Source organism: Momordica charantia (assembly GCF_013281855.1).
Source record: "Momordica charantia cultivar OHB3-1 chromosome 9 unlocalized genomic scaffold, Mcharantia_2.0 BLBB01000009.1, whole genome shotgun sequence".
In the NCBI taxonomy this organism is placed as follows: Eukaryota; Viridiplantae; Streptophyta; class Magnoliopsida; order Cucurbitales; family Cucurbitaceae; genus Momordica; species Momordica charantia.
The window spans coordinates 12,086,858-12,102,547 of NW_028275167.1; the positions used below are offsets into that span (position 1 = coordinate 12,086,858).

The window sequence follows — 15,690 nt, forward strand, 5'->3', positions numbered from 1 at the left end:
ATACAGGTTTTCTTTGGTAGGGGTAGTTAGTCACGAACAATTCATTTTTGGTGTGAAAGATGTTCAAATGATGCACATGAAGGTGGATACAATGTCGGTGGTTTAGGATCTTTGAATATGACCCACACCATGTTGGATTGGAGTAATGATGATACTGTAATAGGTCGGTTTTTAGGGGTGTGCTTGTCATTACCTTATAATTTTGTTAGAGAGAAGTGGTTATAAATAGAGTAAGTTGAGGTAGATGGAGGTGAGTAATTGTTTGGCTGTTTGGCTTGAGTTTTCCTCTCAAGGGACGCATCCAAGTTTAATTGTATGTGCAACTTGTAAGTGTCACAAGCTTGATTTGGAGAATGCGGGAAAACCAAGGAATTCAAGCAACATGAGCAAAATATACGAGTACAACAAAGGAAATTTTCTGGGATTGGGCAAATACAAAATTATTCTCTGCACTCCCCTCTTTCTCTGCAGTCACGATGACTTCTTTGTATGACCCCTTTTTATGGAGATTCCTAGGATCTATTTAGACTAAGGATTATGTTAACCAGGCTCTCTAATTAGCTTATTCAAATTCAAACCCTTCCAATTAAAAATTCTCACATCCCTAATTCAAGTATCCCCTAAATCATAGAGAGTTATTTTGCTTAAACAGAGGCAATGGTTATTTATTGGGTGTTAATTGTGAGGATGGTAAGCTTAGGGAGTGGGCGACCCTTGTGGGGTGTGAAGTTGGTAAGTTTCCGTCCTCTTATCTCGATCTTCCTTTAGGTCATAATCCTAAGTCTACTATCTTTTGGACGCCGGTGCTGGAAAAATTTCAGAAACACCTCTCCTCTTGGAAGAAGGCCTTCTTTTCGAAAGGAGAGACTCACTTTAATTCAATCTGTCTTGAGGGGTATACCGAACTACTTTCTATCCCTTCTCAAGATCCCAGTGATTGTGAGTGAAGGGTTAGAGAAGATAATGAGGGAATTTCTCTGGGAAGGTGTGGAGGAAGGGGGTGGGGCTCATCTCGTGAACCGGAAAGAGGTGTCCAAGCCTCTGGAAGCGGAGGTCTGGGCATTGGGAATTTGAGACTTAGGAACAAGGCTTTCCTGGCTAAATGGTTATGGCATTTCTACCACGAATCTAACGCCTTGTGGCGAAAGATTATCATGAGTAAGTATGGGTTACATACGTTTAACTGGGTTCCGACCGGTGGGTCTAAGGTGAGCAATTACAATCCCTGGAAGGCTATTGCTTTGTGTTATCCCGTCTTTTCTCAATCTTTACGTGACTCAGTGGGGGAGGGTCTTAATACTTACTTTTGGGAGGATACTTGGGTAGGAGACAAACCTCTGTGTCTTGTGTTCCCTCGGTTATACTTTCTGTCTGAAAAGAAGCTCCTTTTTGTAGCCAAGATTTTGAATCTTGGGGAAGAAGGTTTGTCCATTTCTTTAGGGCTCCTGTTCCTTGACTGATCGGGAATCATTAGAGGTTTCCGCGTTACTTGATCCGCTATCTACAGTTCTCTTCTGGAAGGGAAGATGTGAGGGTTTGGACCCCCAATTCTTCGAAAGGTTTTTCTTATAGCTCCTTTTTCTAGGTCCTGAACTCCCCGTCTTCTTCTTTTTCTTCTTCTTTTTCCTGGGTGACCCCTAGGTTTACCTCTCTTTGGAAGATTAAAATTCCAAAGAAGATTAAGTTCTTTGGGTGGCAAGTCTTACTTGGAAAAGTCAATACCATGGATCATATTCAGAGGATGTCTTCCTTTTGCCTGAGCCCGTAGTGGTGTGTTCTCTGTAAGAGTGCCTCGGAAGATCTTGAGCATTTGATGTGGACCTGTCAGTTCGCGCAGGATTTATGGCTTTGTTTCTTTAGATGTTTTGGGCTTGCTTGGGTCCATTCCAGAGATTGTAAGGCGATGATGGAGGAAGTGTTGTTATTCTCCCCTTTTCGTGGTAGAGGTCGTTTTCTTTTGCAAGCGTGTTTCTTGGCTATGTTATGGGATATCTGGTTGGAGAGGAACAATAGGCTGTTTAGGGGGTGGAGAAAACTGTGGATTATGTTTGGGACCTCATTAGGTTTAATACTTCCTTATGGGGTTTCGTCACTAAGACCTTATGTAATTATCAGCTAGGTCTCATTCTTTTGGATTGGAGCCCGTTTCTTTAGGGGCTCCCTTTTGCAAGGCTGTTTTTTGTATGCCCTCCTTGTTTTTGTATCTATTTTTCATTTCTCTCAGTGAAAGTGCAGTTTCTTATAAAAAAAATAGAGAGTTATTTTGCTTGCATATAGAATTCCAATAGATTTCTCCTCTCTCTCTCTCACCACCCTTCCCGATCATACAATGTCTCATGCAACTGAAGTAGTAGACAACCATGGTAGCATCTCTTGAAGCTATCAGGTGTGCTGTTGAGCACAAAATCTTTGTGCTTGATTACAATTGGAAAAGTGTAAGCAGATTTTTTTGGCTGGAGAGAGGGGTTTCAACCAGATATGCCATTGTAGTGGAAAATCTGTTATTAATGATGCTCGAAGCATTCACAGACCTCATCCTTAGCCCTGAAAATCAAAAGTTCTTTAAAATTTGGAGATCAAGCGACTCGTCATTATGGGTACGAAAGATCACAAACAAAAGGGGAATCTTTGTAGATTATGCAGCAGGAAGGAAATGGCACAAAATAGAACATTATTCTTATCCTAGTTTAATTCTTCTAAGGTTGTTAACTCTCGCCACATAGTTGAATTTTACTTTCTGCTTATTTGAATTAATCTATTTAGTTAGACTTCCTCTGGAATACTAACTCTTAATTACTTTATAGCGTGCATCAGATTACTTGTCACCACACCTAAAGAATTCAGAAGGTTTGTTGCATTTGTATGCTTACTGGGCCCGTTTAGAGCTCAACTTGGGGAAAGATCTAGTTGCCGCCCGTGGAGTTTGGGAAAGTCTGCTTAAGATCTGGTTTTCCTCGTTGCCTTTTTATGAAACACACTTTCTTGCTTCCTTGCCACCCCATTATGAAACATTTTTCTTCTTTGTCTGCATTTTTTGGAAGTCATTTCTTTTTCCCTTGCTGTAATGTTTGCAGTGGCTCGTTATTGGCAGCATGGGAGGGATATATAGCAATGGAAATTGAGTTGAAACATATAAATGATGCCAGATCTATATATAAGAGATGTTACAGCAAAAGATTCCCAGGGAGTGGTTCGGAGGTAAAATTACTTCTATTGGTGACAATCTCCGTAGAGATTCTTTTTTCTTCTTTGTTTCTTTCATTGCAGGTTTCGTATCTTCCTTTGAATGAATAGATACTAATACTTTTTGGGATAGATCTCTAAAAACGAAGGCACATTTAGTATTTTTTAACATGCCTATATTTCTCATCTTTAATATTTTTATTATGTAAATGTCAATACACTTCTATTAAAGATCAAAAACACAATTTTATCATTCGAATATTAATAAACCTTTTTTGTAAATGTAGAAAGGTTTCAGAATCGTTTCTTTATGCATTATTCAATATATTTTGGATTAGATAATACATTATATTCCTGAAAAAAGGAAAATTGTTCAGGATATTTGCTATTCTTGGTTACGCTTTGAGAGGGAATTGGGCAGTCTCGAAGATTTTGATCATGCTGCTAGGAAGGTACATTTCTTTTACAATTTTCCAGTTATCTTGATTTTTGATCCATGAAGACGAACTGCATATGACAGTTGGATCCTCTTCTGGTTCTTTTTACAATCATAATTGTAAGTTTCAATTTCTTATCAGGAAAAAAAACACATGTTATCTTGGGTTTTGTTTCACCATGTTTTTGGGATAGAACTAATAAATATTGTTGATAATGGAAAGAAAGTTCATAAGCTGAGTGTCACGGTCGTACATTTTTCAACCGTGTGGCGCCATGATCTAAGCTCGACCATGGCCAGCCTGACGAGGAACTCTAGCTCCAATCCACTTTTCGCGCCCCTTTGTGGCTTCGTCGGACCTTAGGCGAGATTCTTTCTTCCTCGACCGAGCTTCACTTGCAGCGGAATTCTCACTTGACTCGGCAATGCACGTCGCCCGTACGTGCATTTAAACTCTAACGCGACTCTAGCCGGCTTGCCTCTACACTAGGCCAAGTCCCACGGCTCTACCTTGCCTCTATTCTAGGCCAAGGTCTTCTGAACGCGACGTCGCAACTTGTTCTCAACCATCTTGGTTCTCGGTCACTCGACCGTCCCGCTCCTACGATGAGCCAGGATCTTACCGGGATGAGTTCTGACCAATAACGGGGTCAGAACGAGCTTAAAACGCCAACCGGGTACAACCGGGACATTCCTGCCGCTTAACTATGTCAGAACTAGCTTATCGGACCCATCGGACGTCTCTAGGACCATTCCTGCCGAGAAACTAGTCAATAACGGGCTAAACGGCCTTACCGGGTACTGCCGGGATGATTCCTGCCGACTTCCGGACAATGAATGACTAAACTTGGCAATCGGGATGAGTCTTGCCGCTTACCGGGCCAAGACTAGCTTTTTCTCACTTACCGGGTGCCCACCGGTACTTTAGGATGTCACCCCGAGCGTCGGGATGTCATCGGGCTTCACTGCTCACTTGGGCACGCATACCGAGAACCGACCCATGTGCTTGTCTTAATGATCGGGACCTTCCGGACATCCAGCCATCCGGACACTATCGTGGCACGACGACTCTTGCGCTCGTGTCGTGTCGTTTGAGCATACCGTACCGCATAGGGACCCCCGTGGTGCAACCTCCGACACATGGACCGAGGCGCAATGCCGGCACACCCGTGCCGCCCGACATTGTCCTCGAGTTTTCTATCCTCGACGGAAGTCGCCCAAGACACTCGTCTTGTAGACGCTCGCCCTCGCCATGACACACGCATGTGCCATGGGGTGGCTCACTTAGGCCCTGACATGGCGCAGGGGTGGTGGAGAGCCAACACCATGCCTCCCCCTAAGGTACATTCTAAGGCAAACTTGACTTGGCAGGCATGAACGTCGAAAGTGGCGAGGAGTCACTCGCCAACGTAGAGTGCACGTTTGAACTCCGATTGACACGAAACTTGGCGTGCTTACATATCTCACTAATATGCATCTAACTTTAAAGCCGCTCGTCCAAACTCTCGACGGAACCCCAACTTCTAGGGTCGTGGCTCGGGGCCCCAACTGGCCCCCGTTGAGCTTGTCACCGACACCACTGACGTCGCCTTCGCTTTGCATTCTGCATATGCCTTCTCTAGGCATTCTTGAGCACATCCATATGGTGTGATAGGTGATGCACCATCCTCCTTGGTCGCATCACGGCACTTCACTCTCGGCCCTTGACATGGCCCGATGGGCGACATATGCTTGTCGCTAACACTTGCACACTACGTGCGCGTCACAACCTACTCTCTACTAGTATGGTTGTGACACTGAGCACACAAGAAGTGCAATGCCTAGTACCACAACATTTGGACAACATTATCTAGAGGATTAGAAGTATTTCCACTAGTGCTCTCATTATTGTAAGTTTTCTACAGAATACAGATGGAATGTATTCCTTTTTTATTTTGAGAAACTACACTGGAAATTTATTGAACCTTCCATTAAGATTAGAAAGACTTCAATATTATAGGGAGGATAGGACAAAAAGAAGTGGTATGGCTATTCCCACGAACCATAAAGAAAATGCAAGGCATGGAATAGCTATATTATTCTTGGTCATATCAGAATATCAGGTATCTATACTATAGAATGGACATTAAAGTTTATTTCTTTATTTCCATTTGTTGTCATTATTTTTTAATTAGGATATGCAAATATTTAATTTTAGGAATTTAAAGTAAATAATTTGGTGCTTCTATAAACAAACTATAGATATGTGTCTTATTAATTACTGTGTGTATGTGGGGTTCTCATCCTTTCTTAAGGATGCTGGGTCTGTTATTTTTCTGCGGTACAGTTATTCCTGCTTGTGGAGTTTGGATGCCTTTTGGGCTCCTATTCTTCTGTGACTCTTCAACATTTTTTGGTTCCATCAAGCCTTTGCACTTCACTTTCACCAATTAGGAGGACTTGAAAAGAACATTCACCTAAGAATTTTTTGTCCAGTTGGCTTATAAGGGGATTTATTTTCAAGTACCGAGTTTTTGAAAAAAGAGATGCTTTCTTTCTCGGTCTCAAATGGTATTGTATAGGCGTGTTCACGGGTTGGGTCGGGTCGGGTTCGGAAAATGTTTTGAACCAACCGACCAACCCAAGGTTGGTCCACATCAGGAAACTGATGGAATCGAACACAATAGCCAACCCAACCTAACACAACTCAACCCAACCCAACCCAAAATTTTCGGGTTGGGTCGGGTGGGGTCATCAGGTTGAGAAAGGTAAGAGAAATAGATGAAGAAAGATTGCGGCGACATATAGATGAGAATTGTGAGAGGCGATGGTGTGAGATTGATGAGTGAGGTGATGAAATCAAGAGAGGAGAGGAGGACAAGAGGCAAGAATCTAAATTGGAGCACAGAAGAAAACTAGAGAAAAGGCGTACAGTTTCTTTTGATTTGACCAAAAAATTTCATCTCCTCTCTTTAAATTTCAACTCTCAATTCCATTTTTCACATTAACCAATTTCCCCAAATCTCTCTATTTTTCTGTTTTTGCTTCAAAAATGGAGGTTCAGCCATTGGAAATTAGAATCATCAAAGCCCATGGCCTCATAGAGGTCAATCTCTTTTCCAAATTGGACGTATACACCTTCGTTTCCATCTCTGGCGACCAATTGAACAACCCCAAGTTGAATAAGATGGCGACACCAATATTGGAGCAGTATTGAATGGGCGAAGAAGTCGGTGTTCATGGACGACAGAGAACACTTCTTGATGGTGGATCTAAGGTTGCGACGATTTGAGGGTTATAGGTGTAGAAAGTAGAGAGGGTGTAGGGGAGACTAGGGGGAGATGGAGGGGGAGGGGAGACAAAGGGGGAGACGGAAGGGGGAAGGGGGGGGGGGGTGGAGAAAGAGGAGATGCAGGGGGAGGGAAGGGAGGCAAGAAAGTAAAACCATAACTTACAAATATATATATTATATATATACATTTTAATTTAACAGGTTGGGTTTGGTTCGAGTTGAACCGACCAAAATGTTATTAAACCCCCTAACCGAACCAAATTTTCGGTTCTTAAAAAATTCAACCTAACCCAACTTGAAAAAATTTCTAACACAACTCAACTTTTACAGTTTGGGTTGAGTTTTCCGGGTTGCTCAAGTCACCAGGTTTTTTGAACACCCTTGGTATTTTACATGTAAAGTCAACAAAGGTGTCAATGTAGGAGTGGCATCATTCATTCATTTATTATTATTTTTTTTTTATAAAAAATAAAAGCTGCACTTGCCCCAAGGCCCAAACTGGACCAAAGATTGGATTCAAACATACAATCTTTGGGTAGGTGACGGGACCATCCCTTGGGGGCGAGTGGGATGATTCATTATGCATTCTTTAATGCTTTATTCTCAATTTTATTTTGGTAATGGATGCAAACTTCTTCATTCATATGATGTGTGCCTCATCTTTAATTGTTGTTGTGGAGATTCCTGGGGGAGATGCTTGTTTCTTCTCCCTTTCATGGTAGTGCTGAAAGAGTAGGTGTTTTACCATATCTGATATATGTTATGTCACAAAATTTGTAACATAGTAAAGCTCTTTTAGGATTTTATACCATAGTATTGACGTTTTTAATTATTATTTTTTGTTTTAAAATTTTAAACTCCTTTTCCCTGTACTGTCAAATTGAAATTTAATTTTTAATTCAAGCTGCACCCATGGCTTCAGTATCCTGCTTCTGCTTGCCTTTGGTTCCAATCACATATTTAGCATATCTTTCATTAAGATGTAAAAGGATCATTCAATTTTTATTAGTGTTTTCAAGGTGCAAAGGATCATTCAATTTTTATCAGTGTTTTCAAGGTGCACCTAGGCGCTCGCCACAAAAGGCGAGGCGTTTTGGCTCGAGTGTGCCGCACCTTGAATAGCATCGAGGCGAGTGCCTTCAATCAGCAGCTCGCTTTTGTGCACTTTGCCTTGCCTTGGTGCGCCATCGCCATAAGGCAAGGCAACCCTCTTTTATTTTTTATTTGTTACAATGTTAAAAATCAACGAAAGAAACCCTAAAAAAATGAAAACGCACACCCAAAAATCGAAATACCCACACCTGAAAGCCTTCCTCCTTTGCTGCTACTTCGTCCTTTGCATGGAATTGAGTCTTTTCCTATTCTCTTTTACATTGGCTCGAGTCTTTTCCTATTCTATTTTACATTTTCAAGCCACGTTAACTGCACACAATTGCCTTGCCATCTGGTAGCAAAGGCCGGATGGCAGTGAATTTTTTATTTAAGTTGATAGTTTAAATTTTATTTAATTTTAGTATTCTATTTAACCACTAATTTTACTTCATTTTTTTAAAATTTATATTTATATTTAAATTTTTTCTTAATTATTTGAGTTAAATTTTGTTGGCACATTAAATAGTTTTATAAATATTTTCATCTAGAGTATTTTTTTAATATGTAAAATTGCTATAGATGATATTTATTTATTATTTAAGTACTCCTCCCTTCACTTGGTGACGCCTTTTTGTCGCCTCTCGCCTTAAGGTGATGATAAGACTTGTCGCCTCAAGGTGTGCCTTGAACTTTGAAAATACTGATTTTTATTAGTATATTTAATCTAATTGGGTTATTTAAAATATTTTAATTTTAGAATATTTTAAATGTTTTTCAAGCTATTGGTTTTTTCATTTCAAGTTCAAAGAGATTTTTCATTGGCACCACCAATATTTACGACAGTAGTGCTTATTGCAGAGTTAGGTGTTAGAAGAGGTTACTTTAAGTAAAAGTAAAACTGATATTCTAAAAACTGTAGGTTATTTTGATTTATGATAGCTCTATCATGTTCCATGTTTGTCATGGTGCTAATTCTGTTGATCTCGGTATTATTTCATTTCACTAGATGGGGTAAGTGTTAGTGGTGATGACTATTGTAACTCTGATGTGGATTGGCAAGAATCTAGGGAAGAGTGAAGTTGGAACTTTCAGGGACGAGCTTTCTTCTCTGTTTCATCCCAGCAATGGGGAAATTAAAGAAATTTGGATTCTGGAGGATGGGATCGATTCTTCTCCTCAAATTTAGAAAACTCCGATGAGGTTAAGTATGTAAAAGAGAAATTAGGAGATGAGGGTGCTGGTTTTTTGAAAAAATCCAGAATAATTTTGGTTCCTATTTCAAATGGCGAGGAAAAAGTAAAAAAGAAGAGTTTGCTGAAGCCTAAAGTCGGTAAGAAGAAGCAGGAGCAGTGATGTTTTGGTCTTGCTTTTGAGCTTGGCTTCCTTAATTCATTGTTTTTGTTCTCTTTGGCGGTCCTGTCGTCGCTGCACTTGAATCAATTTTTGGTTCATGGTTTTCCATTTGGGGAGTGGATCTTTTGTAAGCTTTTTGTTTAGCTTCTTCATTAGGTGGCTCAGCTTCTGTTTTGCCAAGTTCCTTGGGCTGCTTTCTTAGGATTTTTGTTTGGTTGTTTCTGTGTTTAGGTTGGTCCTAAGCATAAGGGTTTTTGGTTTGTATTGGTTCTCTTTGGTATTTTGGCTTGGCTTAGAGTGTGTATGTATTTTTTGGTTCTTGGTTGGGTTGTTTATGCTCTACTTTTGGAAGTTAATGTAACTTGCTCAGTGTTTTTTTTTTTCCTTTTCAATGAAAAATTCTTTTTGTTGTCAAAAAAAGAAAAGAAAAGATGGGGTAGCTTCACGCAACTTTATGATATTCCTAAGCTTCTCTACGATCTCATTGGACACCTGGCACAAGTTCTTTTTGTTAACACAGTTGCTCCTTAATACATTAATGTATGTGTGTGTATCATGTTTCTGTGGTATTCAGTATTCTAGAATTTGCACCCTTAGTATACTGCAGTGGCCAATGAGTTTATTCGTATTCTCTCTTCTATCTTATTTCTATGTCCATAATAATTGTTATGATTCTAGCAACACTGTTTTCATTGGTTCCATTCCCTCTTTAGACCATCCTTATTAATGAGCTGCCTTCCATGAAAATGTTTTGGTCAGAACTGCTTCCACTATAGGCAGCTGACATACGTTGCTGGTGTTCATTGACTTTATTTTATCCTTTGGAGGAGAGATAGAATTTATACCATTGTAAGGACATCAATGCTGGTACTGATTGAATTTATACTTCTACTCCTTGTAATACCACCACCTTATTATAACTTGCAGAATTTTCAAGACATCCTTAGCATCATCGTTACTTTACAGTCCATGACATAAAAAACAAGTTTGAAATCAACTTTATTTTCTTCATCTTATGAAAAATATAAGTCAATTCTTCTAGGCATTTGAATGCAGTCCCTGTGACTTGGGTAATTGGGCATGAAAATACCATTTCTTGCTTAGCTATGAGCAATAATTTTTTATATGCAAAGGTAAAAGATCAAAAGATTCAGTTTGTATAAATTTCTGCAGATATCACTCTAAGCTTTAGCTGCAAAAGATCCGAAAGTCAAAACTTGTATAGTCTATATTTATCGTTATTTTAATTTTTATGAAACAATCAATTAAGTGGTTGTTTGTTTCTTCAATGAACTACTAACACATCTTAGTGGATATTATCTTAGGTTAATCCTCGTCTCGAAGAGTTAAAGTCATATAAGTTACAGATGGACGAGTCAGAAAATCTTGTTAAGCAGAGTGATCATGGTAAGCGAAAATTGGGTGGAGAGGCATCCAATGTAGAGTCTCCTGCCAAACGACGAAAAGATGTTGTACATGAGACAAAGAAGGTTGACGGAAAGGGTAAAGGTCAATCACAAAACTTAGATGATCAAACAGGAGATAGCAAAGCAAGAGTTAAAAAATCTAATGATGCAAGTGACCAACAAATGAAAGATTCCGTCCAGGAAAAAGGGAAAGTATATAGTGACCAATGCACTGCATTCATCTCCAACCTCAACCTCAAGGCAAGTTATTCCCAAAGCGCCTATCTAATTTTAGTTCATTCTCTGCATCTTCATGGATGAGCACATGGTTAATGTTGCTTCACTGCAACTCTGACAGGCAACTTATGAGCACTTGCGGGACTTCTTTGAAGATGTTGGTGGAGTTGTCGCAGTTCGAATATTGCACGATAAGTTTACTGGAAAATCACGGGTCTTCTCTTCCTCTCCCTCCAAGATTTCTATTCATCTGTTATCTTGTTATATAACTTGATGACAAGTTCTTATTAATTGCGAACTGTTATTTTTTTTTTGGGAAATTTAGAATGCTTGCTTCTAATTGTGATAGAAGATTTTCGACAATTTGGTTGTTGATATTATTTATATGTTTGGAACTTGGAAGGACATATAGATGTCTTTCATGGAATACCGAAAATGCTAATACTTAGCAATGTTGGAAGTTAGATAGGTGGGTTTGATGGGGTTTTTGATCTCTTAGTTTCCTCTTAGCCTTCTTTTGAGTCATAAGGTCTATTCTCTTTCTAATTTAACTTTTATGAACTGAAAAAAAAAAAAAAAGAAAGAATCCTACCACTAATGTCTGTTTTGTTTACTTCTTTATCTATATGATAGTATTCATTTAGTCTTTTTGAACCAGAAACAAATTTTTCATTGATAGATGAAAAAGAAGAAAATGTTCCAGGATACAAACTCCAAAAGAGAGCAAAAAAGGACTAAACACACAACAAATCTCAAAAAATTACAATGAGAATAAAACATTAGAGAAGAAAACACGTAATACCTTAACAAAACGACGTGCTGAAACAACCAAAACCACTTCCTTCAATCTGCAAAAACTGCACCAATATATTGAATAAGAGAAAAGCACATCCAAAAATTTTCAATGGACAAGTTTTGCAAGGAGAACCAACGGTGTCCATAATCCAGTACCCAATTCTACTCACAGACCCTTACAAGTTGCCACAATAGAAAAAAGATATATATTGACAAAAAAGAGGCAAAGAAACAGCGTACCCTCCACCCAAAGAAAACAAGTGGTTATAAGAGCCTTCCAATCATACATAATCATGAGGAGGCTATAAGTACGAAAGAATTTCTTGTGGTTAGAGTACCGTCATAATGTTGTACACTACAAAAAATAATTTCCGTAATTGACTCAATTCCAAGGGATCTGAGCCTTGTTTTTAAAACTCATGCCCGCAAGACATTCTAACATCCAATCACATACCAGATTAGGGGAGACAAACCAATAAACCAAACTCTTTCAGCAGAAAAATCAGCCCTAAGAGCAAAAGGACAATGATAGAAGATAGGGTCAATTCAGTGAAAGCCTTAATTTACATATTGTGGTCCGAAAGGAACCAAAGGATCTTCGAAGACAAGCAGAGGGATTGGTTTGATTGTTTAGATATGGCCAAGTTTAAAGTTTCTCAGTTACCACGATTTGTTCTTCTTGGGAGGCCTTCTTAGGGCTTTAGTTGTTTGCCTTTATTTTATGTATTTATTTTTCTGCTTTACACTTTTCACCCCCTTGGGAATTTGTATTTTTGAACGTCTCAATTTTGTTTCATATATATTAATGAAAAGTTTGGTTCTTATTAGGAAAAAAAAAAGATATGGTCTTAGGATTCATCATTCTTGGTACGAGGACAACAAACTGTGGGAGAAAGCACCCAATTTGGGAATTATTTATGGATCTTCTCAGCTATTTCGAGACTTCTATAAGACAGACAGAAGAAATATTTTTACTTTTTTGGGAACCTTTAATTCCAAAAAAATACTCACCTAGGGAGCTCTCAGCTTGTTGTTAGATTTGGTAAGATGGAGGAAAGCTGATTTGGTGAATTTACCAGTAGATTATAGTGACCACAACACCTTTTCTTTTAGCCTCTCCTCATTGGATCATGGGAAGCTTCTTTGTGGGCACAACTCTGTTTGCAATTTTTGTGTCGAAAATCCTTCTGCTCACTCCTCAAGTCCCATACTTGGTTATCAACATTCCAGCTCAAATTTTAGAATATGAATAAATAATAAAATTTACTATAACCCATCCGTTTAAGTTTTTGGCTTTAGTGGTCATTTAACATGCTATCTTGTGTTTGAACCCTTGAAATGTCATTTCCTTTTCATTTAATATTGATATTCCCTCTTGGTCACTACTCACGGACAACTGGAGTCATTTTTGTTGTTCTTGTGGCTCCTCTATTTTGGATCTGCCTACATTTTTGTCAGCCCATTTTTCTCTATATTTTCATTCTAAATAAAAGTGATTTTCTAAAAGGCTGAAGAAAAGCCTCTAACTTGTTCCGTGTGAAAACTATTGGAGGTCACAAGCCACAGAGAGGGTTGCGAGTTTTAATTGGAAATTGAGGAGATATGTAAGTGTACAAGCTACAAAGGTTCTTTGCTATTGTCGATTAGAATCTTATTCCTTGCATTTCTATTAGCTAATTTTTGACTTATAGACTTATAGGCCAGTTTTATTTTTGACAGAGAAATGGCTTACTTGCAAGTTGATTCTTAAATTTGGTGGCATGTTTGATGAGCCAAGGAGGTGGATTTGTTCGTTATTTTCATGAATAAACCTTTTCCTGTCTAAATGAAATTTATCTTCCTCTCTTATTTAGGAAGTGTTACTCACAGTAAATCTCCAGAATGAATTATTATTAAATTCAAGGCCTCTCTTTGGAGTTCTTTATCTCCTCTATTTAAACCTTACTCCCCCAGTTTGATAAATTTAAATTGGGGTGTTTTTATTACATCTTCCTGAATCTTTGGCTTTATTTGCAATTTTACTTGTACTTCCACTCTTTCGAGAGTTTGTATCTTTGAACAATTTTGTTCCTTTTCATTAATTCAATGAAGAGTTAGTATCTTGTTAAAAAAAAGAGTGAATTATTATTGTGTTTTTTTCATAAGAATCGATGCACTTTTCTTTAAGAGAATTGAAAACTGCAAGAAAGACCAAGGAATATTAACATATACTATTTGGTTATTCTTATTTCCCTTCATAACCTGCTATTATATTTCTTATTTTTGGATTTAGTGTATTTCTGTTTGATTGGTGAGTGCATTAACATATTCATGTGCATTTCTAAGATTATTTGATCGAGCTCTAGCACCGTTACAAGGTTGTAAATTGATGACATGGTTTTTTGTAGTACTGATGTATATCTACCTTATTGATGGGTTCAATTGTTTATTTGTAGGGACTAGCATATGTAGATTTCTCTGATGATGCACATCTTGATGCTGCAGTTGCAAAAAACAAGCAGTTGCTGCTTGGGAAAAGGATAAGCATTGCACGGTCTGATCCTAAGAAAGGTATAGCTTAAAAAAAGATGAAAATTAGATAACATCCAATCAAAATTAGTATGCACTGTCATCAAATAAGAAAGTTAAATAAGACATACTTTTCGTTGATCATATCATATGTTGCCAACTTTTTAATTTGGAAAGTATACTTATTTTTTGTTCATATTTACTCAGATGAAAAGTTACGGATGTATTATGCTATGAATGAGGAGTCACTACATTAAATGCATACACCTACCAGCCTCACTTGCATGTCAGCCAGGGTTCTATTGCCATATTTGGGATATTGTGATAGGAAATCTATAGCTGCCTACTGTTAGTGGGAGTAGTAGGAAATGCCATGTAGATGTATTCAGTATATGGTTTTAGAATCTTAAATCACTACTAAATTCAAAAGCTTGAGTCAATAAATTATAGTTATTTATACATCTCTCTGAATGGGACAAAAACCAAGAACTCTGTCTCTGATTATATCCTTTTGTAGGAGGCCATGCTACAGATCGAGCTGGTGGAGGCAAGAGACCCGAGTCCAGAGGTTTCGGGAAGGAGCCTAGGAAGGCCAAGGAACAGCCAGCGGAAAGGAAGCACGGAGGGGACGGTGTCGAGCTCAAGGGAAAGAACACGTTTGCAGTGCCCAGGAATGTTAGAGCGCTTGGTTGGACAGCAGATAAACCAAAAAATGGGGAACAAGATGATGAGACGCCAAAAACCAATGATGAATTCAGGAAACTGTATTTTAAAGGCTGATTTAGCTTTTTTTGTTGTTGTGACGTAGGTTAGAGTTTCTCCCCTAATATCACAATATCACAAGGGGATTTTTGTTTTTACTTTAGAAAGTACTATTTCTGTGTAGTAAAATTCTGTTTAGGTATACTATGGTATCCTTTTGTTTGGATGCCTGTATTGGGTCTGTTGTATATAGTCCACTTGAGATGTGCACCATTTAAGTTTATTTTCAGGTTTTTTTTTTTTTTTTTTATTTGATAAAAACGACAGTTCACTAGATGATGGTGTTTGATTATTCATACTTTAAGACAATGCTTACGAATGTGAACCTATTTTTCAATCACCTAAATTATTTTTATTTTATTCTAATATTGAACCTTAACCAACTGCAAATATAACCCTTTGCTTTCGCTTCTTAATTCACATTCACAACTCAATCTCAAAATCTCAATACTTCCCTATTATCCATTGCATATCTTTCTCAATTTAAATTCATTTTTTTCTATAATTATTTTATCTTATATATATAGATACTTTATATCTTGTTGAATTATGTTATGTAAATAAAAACAGTAGTTGATATCATTTTAGATAATGATGCCATAAATGATTAATAAAACATAATTAAGCTGCCATTAAACTTTAATTTA

General features: G+C 38.1%; 1 protein-coding gene across 2 annotated transcripts in view; it reads left to right on the forward strand.

Moving 5' to 3' along the window:
* The window catches only part of EMB140 (EMBRYO DEFECTIVE 140), a 29,419-nt gene extending 14,147 nt beyond the window's left edge, over positions 1 to 15,272 (forward strand). The window contains exons 10-16 of one of the 2 annotated variants that reach the window (XM_088117967.1): positions 2,805 to 2,947; positions 3,075 to 3,198; positions 3,561 to 3,635; positions 10,661 to 11,002; positions 11,100 to 11,192; positions 14,209 to 14,323; positions 14,799 to 15,272. In XM_088117967.1, the coding sequence (XP_087974093.1) occupies positions 2,805 to 2,947; positions 3,075 to 3,198; positions 3,561 to 3,635; positions 10,661 to 11,002; positions 11,100 to 11,192; positions 14,209 to 14,323; positions 14,799 to 15,061 (1,155 nt within the window). In that variant the 3' untranslated portion in view covers positions 15,062 to 15,272. The remainder of the gene's footprint in view (positions 1 to 2,804; positions 2,948 to 3,074; positions 3,199 to 3,560; positions 3,636 to 10,660; positions 11,003 to 11,099; positions 11,193 to 14,208; positions 14,324 to 14,798) is intronic. The other variant, XM_088117968.1, reaches the window with a different exon arrangement.
* The last annotated feature ends 418 nt before the right edge of the window (positions 15,273 to 15,690 follow it).